Raw genomic sequence first — 19,127 nt, forward strand, 5'->3', positions numbered from 1 at the left:
ATTTAGCAAGACTTCTTTAGAGCGACTTTGCCTGACTTCCTAACTCCAAATGATCCCATTTTCTTATTTTCAAAGCACTTGCTCCTCTGCAATCCATGCCTCAGTGTGAAAGATAGTAACACTCCCAGCTCATAGAGTTGTGGAGAGATTTAAAATGACGTGTGTTTTATGTGTGTGTTTAAAGTACCTGGGAGATAGTAAACACTATGCAACTATTACCTATTATCTGAAATTATTTCATTCTTCTGTTTGTGTTTATCAGTCTTTCCTCGTTTGAATATGAGCTCCATGAGGACAGGCACTTTGTATTCCCAGTACCCAGAATATTTCCTGGGATACACCAAGCAAGCACTCAATTGCTTTTGTGGTAAATGAATAAAAGAGGAAAGTGGCTCAAGTTCAGTGTTGCCCATCTTTAACTTAGAAACTCTGTTTCACGTATTGAGCTTCTGTGACTCAAAAGAAATGTGAAGTAACTTATCTAGAGCAGAAAACCATTTTGCTTAAGATATGTAAGATGGTGCTCTGTGGGTAGATCCTATGATCTGAAATAGAAGTATCCGGGCAGTTGAGAGTCATTCACTGTCTGTTTACTGGCCTTGTTTCACTTTTATTCCTTCCAGTGTCCTGTTGGATAAACGTTTTCGAGCTGAGTGTAAGAATTATGGCGTCATCATTCCTTATCCACCGTCCAATCGCTATGAAACACTGCTGAAACAGAGGCACGTCCAGGTATGGGGAGCGGAAGCCACCGTGGAGGTGGAAGGGGCAGGAGAGAGCAGCTGTGAAGTCAGCCTAGAGATCAGGAATCAGGCCTGGGTTCTGTCTTCCCGGCACGTTGCCAGTGTGAGTTTCTGAGCCTGGGTGTAGCACAGCCTCAGGATCTCATAAACAGTAAAGAGGCATTGGGCGTCCTTTGGCTCAGGTTCTGGGCTTATCCACCCATCTATAGCTGACCTCTGACATGTTATGGCAACCAAAGCCTTCGTCTTCTCGTCATAAGCTGCAGCCCACTTTTTCCAGTTGGGATGCCACTCAGAGATGGGTAAATCTGTCCCTGAACAGGGCCCAAGTGCCGGTCTAAGTGAGGAAGACCGTGGCACCTTTGAAACGAAAGCATGTCAGGGCAAATCCATGGTAGAAATTGGCTTTTTTGTGTGTGCAGAGTTGGTTTCTATTAACATTTGACCCTAGATATAGAGGAAATGTTGCTGGGAACTGAGAAACATCCCCACTTAACAATGTTAATGTGAGGCAGACAGACAGCATAAGAGATGCCCCAGCAGATGGCGTGCCCTCCTCCCAGAGCCCTGCTGTTGGCCAAGTGGGTGGCAAAATGGCCTTTATGCTGTGATGTCTATGTGCTTATTATGTGGTCCTGATCTTTGTGAAAGGTGCGGGCTGAGGCTAAGCCCATGCCAGAGGTGAAAAGGAAAGAATTCATCTCAGAAACCCTGGACATTCCCATTGCGATGAGAAATCCAAGGAAATGGAGACTCATTAAACGAGGCAGGGGAGGGGGCAGGGAATAGAATTTGTACTTCTGTCAACAGCAGGGGCTCAATGAGAGCTTTTCTTTCAACCTCTCAGAAGATTACTGCTATCAGTTACAATGCAGCCAGAATTAGCCACAGGATATTAAATACTGAGGGCTTTATGTGTGCATAAGATGGCTATAAGGGGCCCTAGTCAGTTGGTAGAAAATTTATGCCAAAAGAGAAGTTGAAAAATAAAATAGTTAAGAATAATCATTTGACACCTAGCGAAGTGCTGTGGACACAGCAGGTGCTCGACAAATGTTTATTGCTATCTACATAGCAGCTGCAGTAGTGCCCGCCATGTACCCCAGTGGAAAGTACCTTAAGCTATATTTTCCATCCTGTAATCAGACCTTCATCCTCTTGCTTTTAAATTTTCCCTCACGAAGGCACAAACTGGGCCCTTGCTGAGGCGGCTGCTGTGCCCTGGTGACTGAATTGAGCACAGGAAAGATGCAGGAAGCACCTCAGGGCTAAATTTAGGATGTCAGCAGAAACATTTATGGGAAACCAGAGCGTATCCTGAACCTCTTCCCACAGCCTGAGTGAATCGTATTTTTCCTAAACTTCCTGTGTTTCAAGCCTACAGGGAAGTTGAAAGAATAATACGATGAGCACTTAGTATCCCGTAGCCAGATTTGCAATTATTTATGTTTTACCATATTTAGTTCACATTCTCTCTCTCATGTATGTATGTTCTCTCTAGCACTTATACAGTGTGTTTGTGTGTGTGTGTGTGATGAATGTACATACTTTTGTTCTTAATCATTTGAGAGTTTAAGTTGCCAAATCATGACATTTCACCCCTGAATGCTTCAGCCTGTGTCTCCTAAGAACAAGGACATTCTCTTATAAAAACAGAATAGAATGATGATACTCAGGAAATTTAACAATACTGCTTTCTAAATACAGTTCCCATTTGTCCCAGTTATGTCCTTTGTAATTTTAATCCAGTTTCCTATCAGTGCATGCACATACTTGTCAGGTGTCAGTGAGAACCTTTATTTGTTTTTGAGACATAGGGTCTCTCTCTCTCGCTCAGGCTGGAGTGCAGTGGTGCAATCATAGCTCACTGTAGCCGCAAACTCTTGGGCTCAAGCTGTCTTCCCACTTCCAGCCTCCCAAGTAGCTAGGACTACAGATGTACACCATCACACCTGGCTAATATTTTTTATTTTTTGTAGAGATTGGGTCTCACTATGTTGCCCATGCTGGTGTCAAACTCCTGGGCTCAAGCTATCCTCCTGTTGCAGGACTTCTTCTCAGTTCAGCTAAAGATGGGGTTCTTGTCTGTCCCACGACCATGAAAACTTAGGCTTGCAGACTGTTTAAAGAGTGGGTAAAGCAGGGTTTTATTGGGTGAAAAGGGAAAAAAAAGGGGGGAAACAGGGACTTTCACAAGGCCAGAGTCCCTCAGCTAGAGAACTTCCTGCCAGGCTGTTGGAATCCCAGGTTCCACACAGGAAGAGGAGGGGCCGGGCTCCTCCCTGCTGGAAACATCATAAATTTCCCAAGCCTTTACCTCAATGGACAGGCTGATTGGAGTTTCTTCAGGAAACCCCTCCCACCTGGCAGTCTTACTCCCACCTTGGTCCCCCAAAGCACTGGGATTACAGGCATGAGCCACTGCACCCGGCCAGTGTGAATTTTAAGTAACTTTTCTCTCTCTCTCTTCATCCAGCTGTTGGGTAGATCAATTGACTTGAACAGACTCATTACCCAGCGCATCTCTGCCGCCATGTATAAATCCTTGGACCAGGCTATCAGCCGCTTTGAGAGTGAGGATCTGACCTCCATTGTGGTAAGAGTCTGGGAGCGTGTGGGATTTCTGCTCTGGGATTTCTCAGACTAGAAGCCTAGATGGGGACTGTAGTTAGTCTAGTGATGGGCCAGTTAAAGAGGGGCAGTGAGTCTCTTTCCCATCTGAATGGAGCTGAGAAATAAAAACTTACACAGAATAAGAATAATCTTACGTTCCTGATTGCCTTGGGAATGACAGAGCGGAGGGGGTCTCCTTGAGATTTCTAGAGATGGCCAACCCTCAGACACAGCTGCATGTCCTTAGGATCCTGCAGGCTGAGCAAGTAGGTAAATGGTCCTAAGAACCTAGGGGAAATTGCACAAGAGGGTTGGCTTCACGGGTGTGCAGTAGTATAAGGCCCAGACGGGCTTTGCAGCTGGTTTACTGCTCTGCTGTCACCATCTTGAAATTCTTAAACAAGGGGCCCCCACATTTTCATTAAACATCATACCCTGTACATTATGTAACTGATTCTGATGCACAAGCCTGGAATAGGCCTACTCCTTTCCCCCAGAAAACAGCAATTTAAACGACTCTCTGCTAATTCTCTCTCTTCAAGAGTTAGAGTAAACTTGACTGGTTATCCTTTCAGTGAATCAAAGGAAGATTTCAGTGCTTTCAAAAGCAGATGAACAGTAGGACTGGGAAATGGAAAATCACCATTAGAACATAATAAAAATTGTAGGCAAGATCTGTCAACGGTTGCTAAAATAAGTGGGCAGAACTTTGAGAAAAATACTGCATGATTTCTCTTATATGAGGTTCCTACAGTAGGCAAATTCATGGATACATAAGGTAGGATGGTGGTTGCCAGGGAAGAGGAAGATGGTGTTTGATGGATCCAGAGTTTCAGTTGGAGAAGATGAGTTTCAATTCTAGAAAAGGATGGTGCTGATAGTTGCACAACAATGTGAATGTACTTAATGCCACAGTACACCTAAAAATCATTAAAGTGTTCAATTTTAAGTGCATCTTACCACAATAAAAAATTTTTTTAAACCAAAAAATCTTTGAGAAGAAACAGGATACTCGCATAATCTCAAAGTACCTCCCCCAAGATACTTATTAATTAGAAAGGGAAGAATGACTCTACAATGAAGAAAATTAGCAGACACCATCTTAACCAAAAGTTAATATCACCAGTAAAACATTATTGTTGTCATCATATATTCTTGCCAAAATGCACAATCTCAATCTAATTTTGAGAAAATATCAGATGAACCCAAATCGAGTGCCATTCTAAAAAAAAAAAGTGAATGATATTTCTCAAAAGTGTGCAGGTCTTGAGAGACAGGAAAGAGTGAAAACTGTTACAAATTACGAAAGAATAAGGGAACATGACAACTAAATGCAACATGGAATCCTAGATTGAATCTTAGAACAGAAAAAGGACTTTAGTGGGAAAACTAGTGAAACCTGAATAAAGCCTGTCATTTAGCTAATAGTGTTGTACCAACGTTAATTTCCTTCATTTGATAATTGTACTGTGGTTCTGCCAGAGGTTAACAGTGGGGAAGCTGGGTAAAAGATATGCAGGGTATGCTGTTTTTACAACTTTTCTGTGAGTCCAAAATTATTTTTAAATAAAGTTGTGTTTTATTTTAAGTGGACAAAGTGGTAAAAAATAAAGTGGCAATGAACTAGGACTCTAGCATCATACCTGCAGTCCCAGTCCTTACCCTGCTACTTACTAGCTGCGTGATCTTGTGCAAGTTACTCAGCTTCTCCAAGTCTGTTTCCTTATCTGTAGAAATGGAGGGAATATCAGAATCCACCTGTTAGGGTTACTATAGGGATAAAATGAGATAACTACCCGGAAAGAGCTTTGCAGGGTTTGTTTGTTTGTTTGTTTTTGTTTTGTTTTCTTTTGAGACGGGGAGTCTTGCTCTGTTGCCTGGGCTGGAGTACAGTGGCGTGATCTCAGCTCACTGCAACCTCCGCCTCCCAGATTCAAGCAATTCTCTTGCCTCAGCCTACTGAGTAGCTGGGACTATAGGCATGTGCCACCAGGCCCGCCTAATATTTGTATTTTTAGTAGAGATGGGGTTTCACCATGTTGGCCAGGCTGGTCTCAAACTCCTGACCTTGTGATCTACCTGCCTCAGCCTCCCAAGAATCCTTTGTGTACATAGTTAGCACTTAATAAATAATAGCTTATGGAAAAAAGATGAGAGAAAAATAAATTTGGGGCTGCAATGCAATGATTTTGGGTGAATTTTCAACAGCATTTCTTAGGGCCTGCCCTAACCACCCTCCTTAGTCCTGGGTCACTTACTTCGAGAGACTAGCACAGCACGCATTTTGCTGAGAAATCATTTGCTCATCTCTATTTTGAGAAAGAGTTATTCTTTATGCCAAATGGTTAGCAGTGATGAGCTCCAAGTGGTGGGATTTTTTTTTTCTTTTTTGTTTATCTGTATCTTCTAGTTTTCCAATAATGAGCATATCTTATGAAAAAAAAAAAGATTTGGGATATATGTGTCTCCATGGCCTCTTCCCACCTGTTTGAAAGCACTAAATGTTCTTTTGGCTGAGAACAAAATCAAAACAAGCAGTGAAAGCCCTTGTTTATCAGGCGAGGGCAATGGCTCCCCAGAGAACACCAGTTCCTGGGAAGCCCATGAAGAGACCTCAGGGAAGCCCTCTCCCGGTGGGTCAGGATGGCCCCTGCTCGCCCTGACTGAGAAGCTTCTACCTCCTCCAAGAAACAAAATGAGGAGTGCGCTCCCCTCAGCCTTTCCCTCCACCTGAAAAACTCCATTCTGAGATGGGGAGACAACTTGATTCTGAGTTGGGAGAGGTTGCAAAGATTTGGGGAGTTAGTCCCCCTCATTTTACACGGCTGAGCAAACAGAGTCTCAGCAAGACCCGATGCTGAAGTTGAAAATGGGCAGCCCGCAGGCTGCATTTTGTTTAGGCGGCATAATACATTTGTAATTTTGAGCCAACATTTAACGTTGGGAAGAATTCCAGTAAAAATGCAGAAGCTCTGGCAGTGCCAGACCAGCATTCCCAGATGGTAATGATTGCCCAGAAATGACTAGAAGTTCCTGTGAGATGGGTTACACTTTCTTCAGCTTGCCACAGCCCCACTGGCAGGCTTCGTTTATGTGTGTGACCTACCAGGCCTCACTGTGCTGAGTTTGAGACCTTTGCTCGCTCACTTGCCTGAGGTCGCAGAGCTGGTTGCCAGTTGAATGTGGTTAACAGTCAGGTCTTCTTTCACTGAAGAGCTCTTTCTCCCACTACTCTGAAGTTGCCCATTTGGGTGTTTTACTGCCCCGATTCTGTTTCTCTGTGTTGCCCTTTAGTAAATCAGCCTTACTATGGAAAACTGTCATCCTCTTAGGAGACCCCTAAACTGCCCACATGGCTTTTTAAGCCTTTTCCACGCTTTGGTGCATTGAGCCCTGCATCCAGCTGGCACATGCCCTCTTCTGGTTTCAAGGCCAGAAGAACAAATCCAAAATGTGTTGCAGAAACATCGTCTGAGTTGCATAATGTGCAGGGAGAAGTGGACCTGCGGTTCAGTGGATCTGCCTCTCCTTCGGTCTCCCTTGTGAACACGGATGTGTGTTATAAGACTGCTAAAGTCACAGAACGATAATGCAGAATTTTGTTCCACAGCTTCTCAGTTGTCTTCCCAGTAACAGGCACTGCAGTGTGCCAGGGTACTCAGCGATCTTAGAAATAAATTGAGTAGTGCTTACTCCATGTATTTTTTATTTCTTTAGTACCCATCCTAAGTGAATCAGAATAAAGACATATTCCAGCTAGCCAGGCCCCCAGGAGACAAGCTGATTCTGTATTTGTGCCCTTCATTTACTTCATGGTACACAATGACTGGAAACTTATTCCGCCGATGCTGTTCCAGAATTGAAGTTCTGACCTTCTTTTGAAAAATTGCAGGATTTGCCATCACTAATCCCCCACTCCAGCATGGCAGCAGTCAGACAGGGTATCAGAAGTAGTAACTCCACCTTTACCTGGGCAGGGCCCTCCAATGTGCCATAGACGGACTCACTCCCCAAACTTTCTGTTCACCCCAGTTGATCTCACTTACCTGACCTGTCTGGTCTCTTTAGCTGTGTATGTTTGCAAGCCTTCAACCATTTCTGCCCACTTCAATTTAGAGTCACAAAATCTGAGTTTCAGAGAGGCAGAGCTCCAAAAATTGGAAGCCTAGCCTGGGATCTCCACCTGACCATACTCAGGTCTCCATCTGGAGGCCTTTGTGGCTAATGAGAATGAAATTGAATCCCTGGCATGAGGCTGCCTCCTGTGGACATATTCCAGCCATTACAGCAGACCCCATGGTCATCCCACCTGGTCGTGCTCTGATGAATTGGCCTTGCTGATGTTCTTTTAGCCTTTATGTTGTAAAGCTATCTTTGTTTTGAAAGAACTTTCACAGCTCTTGCATCCTTATTCCGGGGAACTGTATCACAGGAGCCAAGAACACATAATTTGGAATAAGGAGACTTGGATTTACATCCTAAGGCCTATTATGGTGACCTTGGGCAAGTTGCTTAACCTTCAGGGCCTTCATTTCCCCTCTCTGAATGAGGGACCATTGTACCAATCTTAAAAGATGGCTTAACCAAAACAACATAGGAGTGGCCTAAGGTGCTTTCTGTCTCTACACAAGGCTATACTTTGGTTCCTTTTGATAGCAATGGCGGGAAGTTGCAGGACAATGAGGGACCAAAGCGTGTTGGAAGAATTACACTTTTCCTTCATTTCCCAGCAAATGCCGTGTCCTGCTGGGATTCAATGTTACTCTGTCCCACTTTGCCTGAAGATGGGATTCCTTTGTTCAGGGCCCACAGTGCGCATAGATCCCAGTCATCATGCGCTGACTGCAGACTGCTTGCCCATGGCTTGTAGCCACACCTTTGCCGACCCCATGTGATACCTCAAGGGGCCTACACTCCAAAGGATGAGGCATTCTGCTCCCACCTTTTTTTAGAATTTCTATAGCAGTTAGAGTATATAGTGGTTAAGAATGTGCACTTTGGAGCCCAGTTTCCTGGATTTGAAGCCAAGTTACTTTACTTCTCAAAGCCTCGATTTCCATACATGTAAAATAAGAACAGCAGCAATACTGACCTCATAGAGTTTGATAAGCATTAAATGAGTTGACGCATATAAAACTGGCACATACTGATTTGGTTGAACCAGACAAAATTGCCAGTAACCTAAAAAACCAGTAACGTCATAGGGTTCAACCTGATAGTAAACCCTTAATGAGTGGTAGCTCTTAGTATTGCTTTTTTCTCATCGATATAGAAACTGGAAATCTAGTAAGCTTGTCCTCTACCCAAAGGGGATTTGCACATGGTCCGTGGTCTCCTTCCACGGGATAGCCATGCAGCCTCCTTTCCCCAACCTTGCCCTTAACCCTCTGGGCCTCCATCTCTCTCAGCGTAGTCTGACAATCCTTCCACTTCTCAGAAGAAGGGAACCTTGTCACTTGCTACTGCAGGGGTCCTGGTTGCCATGTAGATGGTCAGGAGGTTGTCTGAGCAGCTGTCACTTGCGTGAACAGAAGCAGTAAGATAAAGTATACATGTAATCCTTACAAGCAATTCCTCAGAAGTTGTGGGTTCTTTCTCTGGACAGGAGCTGGAGTGGCTGCTGGAGATTAACCGGCTCACGCACCGGCTGCTCTGTAAGCACATGACGCTGGACAGCTTTGACGCCATGTTCCGGGAGGCCAATCACAATGTGTCCGCCCCCTATGGCCGTATCACCCTGCATGTCTTCTGGGAACTGAACTTTGACTTTCTCCCCAACTACTGCTACAATGGGTCCACGAACCGGTAAGGGAATCCCTGTGCAGAGGGGGGCGGGTGGGGGTTGGGGGAGTGACCAGCTGCCTCCTCCAAACTAGGCCCGGTACACATGTGAGTGGTTCCTGCAGCAGGAGTCTCTCAGACCCCCTCCTGGGCACAGGCTCTGTGCTCTGTCACTTGTCTGAGGTCGCAGAGCTGATTGACAGTTGAATGTTGTTAACAATTAGGTCTTCTTTCATTGAAGAGCTCTTTCTACTACTACTCTGAAGTTGCCCATTTGGGTGTTCTACTGCTCCAGTAAAACATGGGGCATGCCATGGTGAGCAGATACCTTCCTGTCTCTTGAGTCTTCAGACTAGAGGAGGATATAGGTGGTCAAATAATCACACGACAAATGTACCATTACAAATAGTGAATAAGGAGATGAAGGAAAGCCCACAGGGCCATGGCAGAGGTAACAGCACCACCTGTTCCAGTCTAAAAAGTCATGCAAACCTCAAGGGAGGCTGCCTCTTTGAGGAAGTAATTCTGGAGTTAAGATGCAAAGGATGAGTAGGAATAAATAAGGGCAAAAAGGCAGAAGAATATTCCAGACAAGTTTCTAAGGGTTTCTCCAAGAGGTTGATGAGGGTGAAACTAGTCGGGTGGGAAATGGTGTCATGAAAGATAACACAGGAACAGATTGTGCAGTACTCTAGAGGCCAGGGCAGGATCGTGCATTTTTATTAACCCTGAAGGAGTTTGAGGAAGGGAGATGACATGATCAGATTGTATGTTTGTAAGGATATCCACATATCTGAAAGCATGCATGCAAAACAGCATACATTTGCAGAGCACAAATACACATGACAAAGTGGAACTTGCCTCCTGCAAGGTGCACACAGCCCTGGGCCAGGCACTGAGGTAGAGCCAAGACCTAATTTCTTTATCCCTGGAAAGTTTCATAACCTGGTGAAAGAGGTAAGGCATGTATATTCACATACAAAATAAGTATGTAAGGATGCAAAAAAATGTATTAATCTGCAGTTCTTCTAGGTATCTCTAAGCCTTGGCTCAGGGCTAGTATTAAATGAGTATGTGTTGAATGAATGGAAGGGTATGGGAGATATCCACAAATGTACCTGAATCCACACACTAAGCGAGATAGATTTCCAATTCTATAAAGATATAGGAGTTTTAACACTCTTGAGCAGGGAGCAGCAAACTGTGGCTCACAGACTACGTCTAGTTGCTGACTGTTTTTGTAAAGCCCATGAGCTGAGAATAGTATTCACACTTTTGGGTGGTTGAGGGGAAGAAATCCAAAGAATAATAATATTTGGTGACAAGTGAAAATGATTTGTAATTGATAAAGTTTTATTGGAACTCGGTCATGCCATTTGTTTATTATTGTCTGTGGGTGCTTCCATGCTGCAACAGCAGAGTTGAGTACTTGCAACAGAGACCATCTGGCTTCCAAAGTTAAAAATATTTGCTGCCTGGCTCTTCTGAGAAAGAGTTTGCTGAACTCTGCTCTTGAGAAACCAACTGAAGGTAGAGGAGTGGAGCCCCAGAGAAAGCCATGTTCAAGCCCAGCCCACTCTTATTCTTGCCTAGTGTCATTCTGAGCAGCCACAAGCTCCTGGTTGAGCCCAGGAATCTAGACTGAAGTTTTCCCATCTATGGAAAGGAGTTGAATGGGAAGTTAAATAGGAAGATGTCAGAAGAGTTTAGTACCTTTATAGTCAACCACCTAACAGTGCACTTGTACCAATGCAAACCTTCACCTGGCCAGGAAGCACTCCTGTTATCTGTGTCCCATGAAGAATAATGTTAGCACCATATTAACTCTTTCCCATCTCTTTGCTTCTACTAGTTTTGTGCGGACTGCCATTCCTTTCACCCAAGAACCACAACGAGACAAACCTGCCAACGTCCAGCCTTATTACCTTTATGGATCCAAGGTAAGTAGTCCTGCCCTACCCTGCCTAAAAGAGGGTTGGTGAGAAAAAGCACATAGAAAAGTGTCCCTTAATTAGAAGAGTAAGAAGGTGGAGAGATAAATGCAGCAATGAGGTCAGGCACAGTGGCTCTTGCCTTTAATCCCAGCACTTTAGGAGTCCGAGACCGGTGGATAATTGAAACCAGGAATTTGAGAACAGCCTGGGCAACATAGCGAGACCCTGTCTCCACCAAAAAAAAATTTAAAAAATTAGTCAGACATGGCAGCATGCACCAGCAGCTACCTGGAAGGCTAAGGCAGGAGGATCCTTTGAGCCCAGGAGTTTTATGCTACAGTGAGCATGATTGTACCACTTCGCTCCAGCCTCAGTGACAGGGCGGGACTCTTATCTTTAAAGAGAAAGGAAAAAGGCAGCAATGAGATCCAGGCAGAAACAGCTATGAGTATATGAATCTTTATTTGTTCACAAGTAGCAGGAATGGGGGCAAAAGCAGACCTCCACGACTGAGTGCTGAGCAGGGAATGCGTGAGGTAGGCAAGGGAATAGGGATGTGGGGCTTCTCGTCTTGGCTTCTCAGCTCCTGCTGTTTCTCAGTTGATTCACTGCAGTGTCATCCTGTGATTCTGGGATTTTGTGCTCTATAGATACAAGAGGGCACTGGGAAAGTCTTAGGATGATGCTTGGAGAGTGCAGGCATCTTCTCCAGAACAGCCCGCCTAGTCTGGTCAAGACAATTTTCTCAAATCGAGGGAAGCTGACTGACAGCATTTGAAGTGGTTCACAGACATGGCATTTAACTAACACTGACTCATAAAGTAAAAACAGCACTTCCCTTTTCTATTCTCTTTCAAACCTTATGCTATATCAAGGGAAAGACAAATATTGGTGCTAACGTGTTTATTACCTCTCCAACACTGGATCTCCCTTTTTATCAAAGACAAGCAAGTGGGCATTAAGCTCAGAGTCACTGGCAGGCAATAGAAGTTAAGTCAGATTTAATATTATCTTGTTTTCATGATGTTTATTCTTACGTCTCTTCCCTTCTGTTTGTAGCAGGAGGGTGCTGGCTTTTCACTTATGGACTAAAATAAGGCTGTCTTTGAAAATAAGTTTACACCTAAAAACGGAGTCAATTTAAAGAGAGAAAAAGTATTATTAATAATAGTAAAGATAATCCATGATTTTAAAAAACAGAGACAGGTGGTGTGTGATTGCCTAAAAGTTGGAAAACACTGCAGAACAAGGGTTCTCACACTTTTCCAAGTAATCCCCTCAAGGGCAGAGGAAACTAGACATCCACCTTTGCCCAAAAGTGTACCTCCCAGAGTGTACTCACAACTCAAACATTTCCTTCAAGTGCTGTTTTATTTAAGTCATGCAAATTTTTGCTTTCTACTTTATAACATATCCATGTTTGTTTTAATGTTAAAACAAAGATTTCAATTCTTAACTGTGTCCTCCGAGTGGACGCTGCTGCAGAGATGCCCTGTTGGTGCCTTGGCATACCCTGGGGGACATACCCTGGGGGATACATTTTCCAGCTTGAGAAGCTTTGTCATGGGGCATTCATCCAACCCAGGTGACCCACAATAGCAATGACATTTGATGGGAGAGAAATGGGTAGCCTATAGACATGTTTGTACAAAAGACCTACTGTGTGGAAAGCTTTAGGCTACATGATGCGGGCTGACTCCTCCCCACTCTCATTCCCCACAATGAGGCAGTATGGCGGGTTGGTCACCACCCCCTCTCTGTAAGGCACCCGCATCAGGGGCATCCTGGTTGGCTTCAGGATTCAGTTCAGCTTCATCTCTGGAGTTCTTGCGTGGCACTTCCACCAGGGGGAGCCCCTGCAGGTCTTCCTCCCTCTGACCAAGATCCGGGGCCTCCTCTGGCCATCTCACCAACCCATTGGCCTCCTCCATGTGGCCAGCCCTGTAAGACCATCGCGGCTCATGGCAACGGACACACCAGAACTGGAGGCAGATGAAGGCCAAGACAGCTGTGAAGCAGGCCAGCAGAATAGCCATCAGCACCCAAAGGGAGATTTGGGGGTCTACCAGGGAGCTTCCGGGAGCCAGCGGACTCTTATCCAGGGTGTGGAACATGGTGCAGTAGTGCCTGTAAGGGAAGGCAGCCTTCTTACAGCTGATGCACAGGAAGTAGAGAGTGGAAGGGGCGAGATGTTCCAGCACCACGGAGCTGATCGTTCGAGGCACCTTCTCCTCGTGGTGGAAGCTGTAGCGAAGATAGCCAGAGAAGATGCTGTTCCAGTTGGGCCTATACATAATATGGTAATAGTCCTCCAGGCAGGGCTCCGAGGACGACCAGGAGATGATGGCTCCTGTATAAGAAATGTTCCCCACCTCGATGTTCATCCCGATTCTAGAACCAGAATCAAAGTGAAGAGTGACATCCCCCGATTTAAGTATGTATTTATCATAATCATAGCCACCATTTATTGCACATTTGAGACGGTCTCTCATATTGCCCTCATCTTACAGACAAAGAACTGGAGGCCTAGATGTTCTGTTATTTAGGCATAGCGAAAAAGTGGCTGAACAAAAGTTAAAACCAAGGCCATCCCATGCCAAATTTCAGGCCTAAAAAGAAATGCACCCATGTAATCCCAGCCACATCCCACCCTAGCCAAGATCCTTCAGATAATAACATTGTTCTCATCCCCTTAAGAAAAAAGACAAAAAAGTAGGAGAAATCAGCAGAACCTCAGAGACTCCACCTTTATTCTCAGGTCTGTGACCTCCCCTCAGGCAATTGATTGACCTCAATTTTCCTCCCTGACCTTCTGTTTCTGCTGTAAGTACTGTGAACTCAGTGATCTAGAACATTCTGCCCACTGCTTTTTTTAGCCTCCTGGTTCTGTCGCCCATGGTGAGTGGAAATTCGCTTCGTCACTCTTTAGCAGCTGATTTCACCCCAAAGCTTCTCCTGTTTTGTTTGTTTTTTCAAAACCAGCGTTACCAGGAAATTTACTTTATAGGTGAAGATAATCATCCCCTAATATCAGCATAACTACCACTATTTAACTCTGCTGGTATTATGAATGTTAATGATGGTAATAACCACTCACAGTAAGTGGTTGCTATGTCACTGATCATGCTAGATGATTCACAGACAGTAATTAATTTCCTTTATTCTTCATCACATCCTCTGAGCTAGATTCCCATTTTACGGATGAGCAACCTGATGTCACACCGCGAATATGTAGAAAAAGGACTCAATGCTGCCTAACCACTGCATTTCCTAATGCGAGGCTGCCGGGTTTAGTTACAGACGTTATTGCAAAATGAGGTGCCAGGACTGAGACCCAGTTGCTGTTTTTCCAGACAAATCAAATGAGCCCTCTTCAGATTGCCAGACCCCGCTTTGATAAGAGAGAGCCATCTTCAAGTATTTTAGTTTCTCTCTTGCCATCCCCTCTACTGATTTCCCCGATCAGAAATACAGAGACAGTCATAGTCAGCCTACGTATATTCACGTAAAGGTCTCACCCTGCTTTGTCCTCCGTCCCTCCTCCCTCACATGAAATCCAATAGGTTTCATTTTGGGTTGCAGTGACATAGTAAACAGCTGTCAACTGGATTTTCGCCTGCATTGGATATTAAGCCAAACCAATGGCTATTATGACCTGCCTTTCTCTCTCCTCCGCTTGCCCCCATCCTCTTGTGTTTGTGCCCATTTTCCTCCAGGAGTGGAGCTGCAGAAAGGTGCACAGCATTGAGTAATTTCTCAATCCTTGTTTTTCTTCTGTAAGGGTAACAGTGAGCTAAGATGCTCAGGAAGGTGAATAGTGTCTTTCTATGTGGCTGAAAATTTCTTCCCAATAAATGGAGAATGAAAGGGATGAGACAGATGTGCTCAGACCCTTCCAGGGAAGGTCATCATGAAGGAGACTGAACGTTTGTGTTCCCTGGCTTGTTGTCCTCTACACACTCATCTTCCCCACCCCACACATCCCTATAAATACACTTTCGACCACAATGAAAAGAGCTTAATTCATTACTTATGATACATAGGCAGCCACCTGTGTAAAACCCTTCCATCAGGAGTAATCAGGAATCCTGTTTCTTGTCACGCACAAATGTTCTCTTGGCTTCCTATCTGCCACTAGCTGTCTGTACAGATGGAATTACCTCAGCAGACATTTTTAAGAGATTTCTGTCAAGACGCGAATAGCATCCTCAGCTTTTAGGACCAGGTCCATCTCCCTTATTGATTTTTCTTCCCCTGTTTCCATTTCTAAATTCTCTCCTATTTTTAACTATTCATTTACCATTGCCCAGCCCTTCTCCAAGCAGAGTGTAAAAAGAAGTCATTTCCATTTCCAAGAAGAGCCATCTATATTTCTTACCTGATGCTCGCAGCGTGTCTGGTTAGAGCTCTGCCCTCCGAGGTGGAGTAGATTAAAGCTGAGAGAATGGTGCCTTCTCCCTCCTCCACTCTGGGCTTTCCGTGTTGTTTCTCTCAACACTGAGTAATCCCACTGCTGCCCCTAACGCTCATGTTATTCATTTCTTCAGATCAGCATCATTCACCATGGCAACCAGCAGGCATCTGTACGCACGATGCTTTCAGGGACCAGCCTGGAAAGGCTTTTGCCCAGTGAGAGGAGCTCTCATTCCTTTGGCTAAAAAAGGGCAGATGATCCCCTGCAAACTGATCCCCAGTACAGTACTAATTCTTCTAACACTCCTACATTTTCTCCCCAATTGGCTGGTTATTATTTTCTCGTCCCATCTAGATCCTCTTTGGCTAATGGTTTTAAATGCAAAGATGCTCTTCCCAGTTATTCCACAACCAAAACAGTAATATTCATCTTCATCCCCTCCCACCCCTACACTTCCCCATCCCAACTGCCTACCCCACCTCTTTATCTTCATTTTTCTCTATTCTTGACTCTTATAGCATTACATAGTTATATGATACTGGTCAAAACCCTTTTATTTGTATTGTCTGAACCTCAGTTCCGCCATCATCTGTAAAGCTGTGGGCTTGAGCTACATCGGGATGGCAGATCAGAAGGCCGAAGACATGAGCCCTATCCCTGCACAGCCCTGAACCCATGTCAAGCTTGCCAAACCATCATGGCACTCTCACTGGGTTGAATAATTCCACCCCCCACCACAAAAAAATGCATATCCACCCAGAACCTCAGAATGTGACCTGATTTAGAAATAGAGCCTTTGTAGATGTAACTAGATAAGGATCTCAAGATGAACTCATCCTGGATTTAAGGATGAGCCCTAAATTCAATGACTAATGTCTTTGTAAGAGAACAGAGAGGGAGATGTACACACAGAGAGGCACAAAGGGAAGAAGCCAAGGGAAGACAGAGGCAGAGAGTGGAGGGATGCTGCCATCAGCCAAGGAACCAGCAGCAGCTGGGAAGGCAAGGAACGATTCTCCCCTAGAGCCTTTGGAGAGGGCATGGTTCTCCCAGAACCTTGATTTTAGGCTTCTGGTCTCCAGAAATGTAAGAGAATAAATTTCTGTCATGTTAGGCTGCCACATTTATGGTAATTTGTGATAGCAACCCTGGGAATCCAATGCAGCACTCCTTCCAGCTGGGTGCTGAAACAGCCCCAGAGCTCCTCTGAGCACAAGCGTCCCAAGAAACTGCTTCCCAATCAGTCAGTTGGAGTTGACGCCAGAAATGGAAACTGCTACTCCTGGATTGGACCATCCCCAGTGTTCCTTTCAAGAATCCAGACTGCTTGCCTCCCCTTTTCTCACAAAGGGCTGTCTGGCTCTGAGGTTCCATCCCTTCCTGTTCCTTTCAACCTTGTAAGAACGTGTTGCCGCCATTCTATTGAGGAGATCACAGGGCGTGTCTGGAACAGAGGGTGGAAAGTAGCTCACATACATTTAGACCTCAATAAATTTGTACAAATTATATGTTTTTAAAAGTCAGCTTTTCTCTTCTTGATTGTTGACCAAAGTATCCAAGTGAACACATGAAGGTCTCTTTCTGATTCCTATTAATGATAAAAGGTTAGGAAGAAAGTCAGGCACAGTGGCAGTGGTGTGCACCTGTAGTCCCAGCCACTTGGGAGGCTGAGGTGGGAGGATCACTTGAGCTTAGGAGTTCCAGACCAGCCTGGGCAACATAGAAAGACTTTCTCCGTTGAAAAAAAAAAACAAAACAAACAAACAAAAAAAAACAAAAAAACCGCCTTGGTGAGTTGCGACCCTACACTTGGCCAAAGGTCTCTGGGAGGCGTGGAGTCTTGGGACAGCCAGTGATCCTTGATCAGACAGTTGCTCTGCGGCTTGCCCATGGCATTCAGTCTTCCCAGGGGCCTGTCTTAAGTCTGCAGCAATGCGTGCAGCATGTCTCTTCCCATGCAAGCAGAGTCAGGTCAAGTGCTAATAGTGAGTCCCCACAGAGCATGAAAGCATCCTTCTCACAGAAAGGCCACGCAACTGTTTGCAGGTGCCCTTTGAAAAGATTATTTTGAGGGGAGTAAAAATACCAGATTTAAGGGGTCTGAGGAGGAACAAGGTAGAGACTCAAGCCTTTTTCCACAGAAAATGGGAATTTATTTTTAATGTTCTTGGATGACATTTTTAACCATGAAAAATTTTCCTCTGTGGAATTAAGAGACTCAGAGAATGTGAGGCCTCGAAGCCCTTTTGTTTCACAGTCCTGGGAGAAGACATGGCATTCCTCAGGCCACTTGGCTGATGAGTGGCAGAGCTGCCAGTGAAATGGGATGGGGCCCCAGACTCGGAGGCCAGGGTTCATCCCGCTCCTCTGAGCTGTCGCCACTCGCCAGCAGCACCCAGAGGAGCCAGTGCAGCCCTTTGCGAAGGAGATAAAGTATCTGGGACACCTGCCCCAGGACATTACACCCCAGCCATGCTCACACTTTCTCCATCATCAGGGACAATTCCTCCAGAGTCTGTGCAAGTGGTAGCCTCTTTGCTGTCAGGCCAGGTGGGCCCCAGCTAGTTGACACCAGTAGTAAACTACTGCTAGAGGAAATCAGCTAGGAGCAAGGTTCTTCCACCTTTCCTGAAGATGGCAGTGAAGGGATAACATGGGGCAAGCCCCAGTCCCAAAGCTGGATTGGCACATGGGGAAAGTGAGTGGCTTACAGAGCATGCCCTGGAATTCCCAGGCTGGAGTGCAGTGGCACAGTCATGGCTCACTGCAGCCTTGACCTCCCAAGGCTCAGGTGATCCTCCTGTCTCAGCCCCCCCAAGTAGATAGGACTACAGGCGTGCACTACCACACCTGGCTAATTATTGTTTTTGAGATGGAGTCTCGCTCTGTTGCCCAGGCTGGAATGCAGTGGCAAAATCACGGCTCACTGCAACCTCTGCCTCCTGGGTTCCAGTGATTCTCCTGCCTCAGCCTCCCAAGTAGTTGGGACTACAGGTGTGCACCACTGCGCCCAGCTAATTTTTGTATTTTAGTAGAGATGGAGTTTCGCCACGTTGGCCAGTCTGGTCTTGAACTCCTGACCTCATGATCCACCTGTCTCAACCTTCCAAAGTGCTGGGATTACAGGCGTGAGCCACTGCGCCCTGCCTCACCTGGCTAATTTTTGTGTTTTTAGTAGATACGAGATCAGACAGTTGCTCTGAAGCTTTCCCATGGCATTCAGTCTTCCCAGGGGCCTGTCTTAAATCTGCAGCAATGCATACAGCATGTCTCTTCCCAACTGCTAGTGGTGAGTCCCCACAGAGCATAAAAGCACCCTCCCACTGCAGCGAACCGAGATCGCACCACTGCACTCCAGCCTGGGCAACAGTGGAAGACTTCGTCTCAAAAAAACAAAATAAAAAAAAAGCATCCTCCCCACACCGTGTTGCCCAGACTGGTCTCGAACTCCTGGGTTCAAGCAATCCACCCACCTTGGCCTCCCAAAGTACTGGGACTATAGGCATTAGCCACCACGCCTGGCCAAATTCCCTCACTTTATGTATTTATTTGTGTATTTATTTATTTACTTATTTCAGTTTTTTTTTTAATTTCAATAGATTTGGGGGGAACAGGTGGTTTTTGGTTACATAGATTAATTAT

At 45.2% G+C, this 19,127-nt stretch overlaps 2 protein-coding genes across 5 annotated transcripts in view; one reads left to right on the top strand and one right to left on the bottom strand.

Moving 5' to 3' along the window:
• Positions 1 to 19,127, top strand: part of CYFIP2 (cytoplasmic FMR1 interacting protein 2) — a 133,808-nt gene that overhangs the window by 64,742 nt on the left and 49,939 nt on the right. For all 4 annotated transcript variants that reach the window (XM_021939907.2, XM_003900431.4, XM_017960089.3 and 1 more), the window contains exons 20-23: positions 624 to 732; positions 3,220 to 3,339; positions 8,962 to 9,161; positions 10,990 to 11,077. In XM_021939907.2, the coding sequence (XP_021795599.1) occupies positions 624 to 732; positions 3,220 to 3,339; positions 8,962 to 9,161; positions 10,990 to 11,077 (517 nt within the window). The remainder of the gene's footprint in view (positions 1 to 623; positions 733 to 3,219; positions 3,340 to 8,961; positions 9,162 to 10,989; positions 11,078 to 19,127) is intronic.
• On the bottom strand, positions 11,960 to 15,668 carry FNDC9 (fibronectin type III domain containing 9). The gene is made up of 2 exons (XM_003900436.5): positions 15,450 to 15,668; positions 11,960 to 13,462 (listed from the first exon to the last, which is right to left on the bottom strand). Exon 2 carries the CDS (start codon positions 13,453 to 13,455, stop codon positions 12,781 to 12,783), a length of 675 nt encoding a protein of 224 aa, XP_003900485.1. The 5' UTR covers positions 13,456 to 13,462; positions 15,450 to 15,668; the 3' UTR covers positions 11,960 to 12,780.

The sequence above is a fragment of the Papio anubis genome, chromosome 5, assembly GCF_008728515.1.
Source record: "Papio anubis isolate 15944 chromosome 5, Panubis1.0, whole genome shotgun sequence".
Classification (NCBI taxonomy): Eukaryota; Metazoa; Chordata; class Mammalia; order Primates; family Cercopithecidae; genus Papio; species Papio anubis.

Bases quoted from the DNA above. Each gene is read 5' to 3' on its own strand.
- FNDC9 (XM_003900436.5), bottom strand. From the start codon at position 13,455: ATGAACATCGAGGTGGGGAACATTTCTTATACAGGAGCCATCATCTCC.